This window comes from Buceros rhinoceros, unplaced genomic scaffold, assembly GCF_000710305.1.
Source record: "Buceros rhinoceros silvestris isolate BGI_N320 unplaced genomic scaffold, ASM71030v1 scaffold24552, whole genome shotgun sequence".
NCBI classification, from domain to species: domain Eukaryota; kingdom Metazoa; phylum Chordata; class Aves; order Bucerotiformes; family Bucerotidae; genus Buceros; species Buceros rhinoceros.
The window spans coordinates 51645-54178 of NW_010397505.1; the positions used below are offsets into that span (position 1 = coordinate 51645).

A 2534-nucleotide genomic window follows, 5' to 3' on the forward strand; every position below is an offset into this window, starting at 1 on the left:
GCTCAGCACTTCTCCCAGTCCCTGAACAAACATCCCTGCTGGCCAGCTGAGTCATCGATGACTACCTCTGCATCAGTGCTGCTGAGAGCACCCCATCTGTGGGAACGGACTCCTATGAGAATCCATAATTGAGAAAAGATTCTTGTTCTTCTAGTCCTACTTTTCCAGGGAGGCTCCCTCTGCCATTTCTTTAATCAAGGTAACAATTTTAACTCCTCTCCAGCTCAAGCTGTGAGGTCTTCCACAGACTACTGGGGATTAAAGTCACATTGTTTTAACTGTGCATCCTGTAGCAAGGTGTGTAGTCATAGTAAGCTTTTCTAGGTGGAAAGGATTTCAACTTGAATGTCTCAGATCAGCAACAAACAGTTTATTCAGTTGTCTTTCCTGATTCAAGTCACGCTACAGCAGCAGACAAGTCCAGAGATGCTAGTTCTTCCCACTGCGTGCCCTGCTGAGCTTGAAACCTGCAGGATATTTGTCATTTCACAAACACGATGCATCAGTTCTGAGACAGACTTGTTTTTGGATGCCAGGTTACAGCCAGGTCACCTTCCAAAGACAGAATTTTTTTCTTTATTAAGCCTATGCTAGAGTCTCCCTCCTTTACATGCTGTGAAAGACAACACAGAGAAAAAAGAACCAACAAAAATAACCACACTGGCTAGAATCAGATCTTATTCACAGACTCACAAGTGAGGGTTGGAAGGGACCTCTGGAGATCATCTAGTCCAACTCCACTGGCTAAAGCGGGTTGGACCAGATCACATCCAGCACATATTCCATCATCACAGAAGCTTGTGGAAATTGCGCACAACTCACCAGCTATACCAAGAGCAGAACTAAAAAGAATGGCTTGAAACTTGGACCTAGAAAGAGTCTCTCCTCTCTACTGGCAGAGGACACGGACCTAAAGTTTTAGCTCCCTACAACCAAAAGACATGGCAACAACCCACCAAAAAATATAAAGGTGGCTTGGGAATACTTATCACAGCCCCCATTAGGTCCCAAGTAAAATTCTAGAAGTTAAAGATGTTTTCTTACTTTTCATGGTGCCCTCCTCCTCTTCCTCTTCTGTGTTTATGACCATTGTACCCAGCTGGGATTCCAAGGTGCCGTCGTGTTCTATCATTGTGTTGGCTCCATCACTCATGGTGTTGACAGCTCTTATGGTACCAGTCTCATCTCCGCTCGCCCTCACCATGGTACCTGAATCCGTTTCATCTTCTTCCTGTACAAGGATGCCATAAATACATTTTCACCAATGGTGGTGAAGTCCCACGAAGAATGTCTGTATTCAAGGACACCAGCAAGTCTTAATAATTCAGAGGTTTTTACAAACACACATAGAAGCGACATTTTGTTTTATGCACTTAGTTCTCTCCCTGTCACCTCCAAAACAGGTAAAAGTCTTCGCATCTTTCTGGCAGCACAATAAATAAGAGAACAGATAAATAATCAGCAGAGGATTCTCGGTGCCATTTGTATCTCGTTTCTGACCTGCTGACCTGTCTGAAGGAGTAGGTTACAGTACTTGGTCATTAGTGTTTCTATTCACGTTGGCAGTTTTTACAGTTGATCTCAACTCCTTATGTGAAGTGGTGCAGTTCACTGAGGAGTCATTAGACGGCAACAGGTCTAAGTCTGGAGGGGCTGTGGCAAACTGAAGAAGAATGATTGCCCCTGTTTGTTGTTTTGGGTTTTTTTAGGAGTCTGTCTTTATCGTTTAGGTAGATTTACTTGCTATAAACTTCAGAAGAAAAATAAGCTGAATTTGCAAGACTTTAAAAAGGAATTAAATAAATTATCAAAGTCTAGTCTTTTTTTTTTTTTCAGATTAAAATTATTTCCTATCTTTCCATTTGTTAACCGGTAGCAGTATTTTAGAAGTTTGAATTATTGCTGTTAAGGTTCAAGAGACTGACTCTGTAGGACAACATAAGCTCCTGAAACAAATTCTGGCAGGACAACTTCCTGGAGGTAGTTACATTAACCAGAGGTAGTAGTTTCACTAAGCTTGTGCTAAGGTGTGTGCTTCCCTAAGGATATCGTGACTAGGATTTCATGAGGAACAAGGTCAAAAATTCCACAATCTATTTTGTTTCTTGGAAATGCAGACCAGCTACTCAGCTACAAAAACAGAAGTCACCTCCTAGGTTTACAGTAGAGTTTCTAGGCATCTCTCGTTGGATGAGATGCCCGTGGTTTCTTAGAAGGATGAAGCTCATGGTTCTTTGCATGTGACCATGGGCTTACTGATTTGTATTAGTCTTAGAGGGAACATACAGGTCTTGCACATCAAGCTGTAATACTCCATCTCAATGTCATTAGGAGAAAGAACACCCCCCCATGTCCTGGTGATCCATGCATTTAATCTGTTCTGTCAAGGGTGTCTATATAATTTACTTCCCAACCTCAAACCCAACAGCAACAGGAGGAGAAAATTATACAAGATCTAATGGAGAAAAATAATTTTATGTGGAGATGAGTGAGTGAGAGAAAGCAATAAATTTGTTAGTTACACATCATTTAAC

At 41.7% G+C, this 2534-nt stretch overlaps 1 protein-coding gene across 1 annotated transcript in view; it reads right to left on the reverse strand.

Moving 5' to 3' along the window:
- Positions 1-2534, reverse strand: part of STK4 (serine/threonine kinase 4) — a gene marked incomplete at its 5' end in the record, with an annotated part of 41136 nt that overhangs the window by 31829 nt on the left and 6773 nt on the right. The window contains one exon of the mRNA XM_010146292.1: positions 1045-1231. Within this exon, the coding sequence (XP_010144594.1) occupies positions 1045-1231 (187 nt within the window). The remainder of the gene's footprint in view (positions 1-1044; positions 1232-2534) is intronic.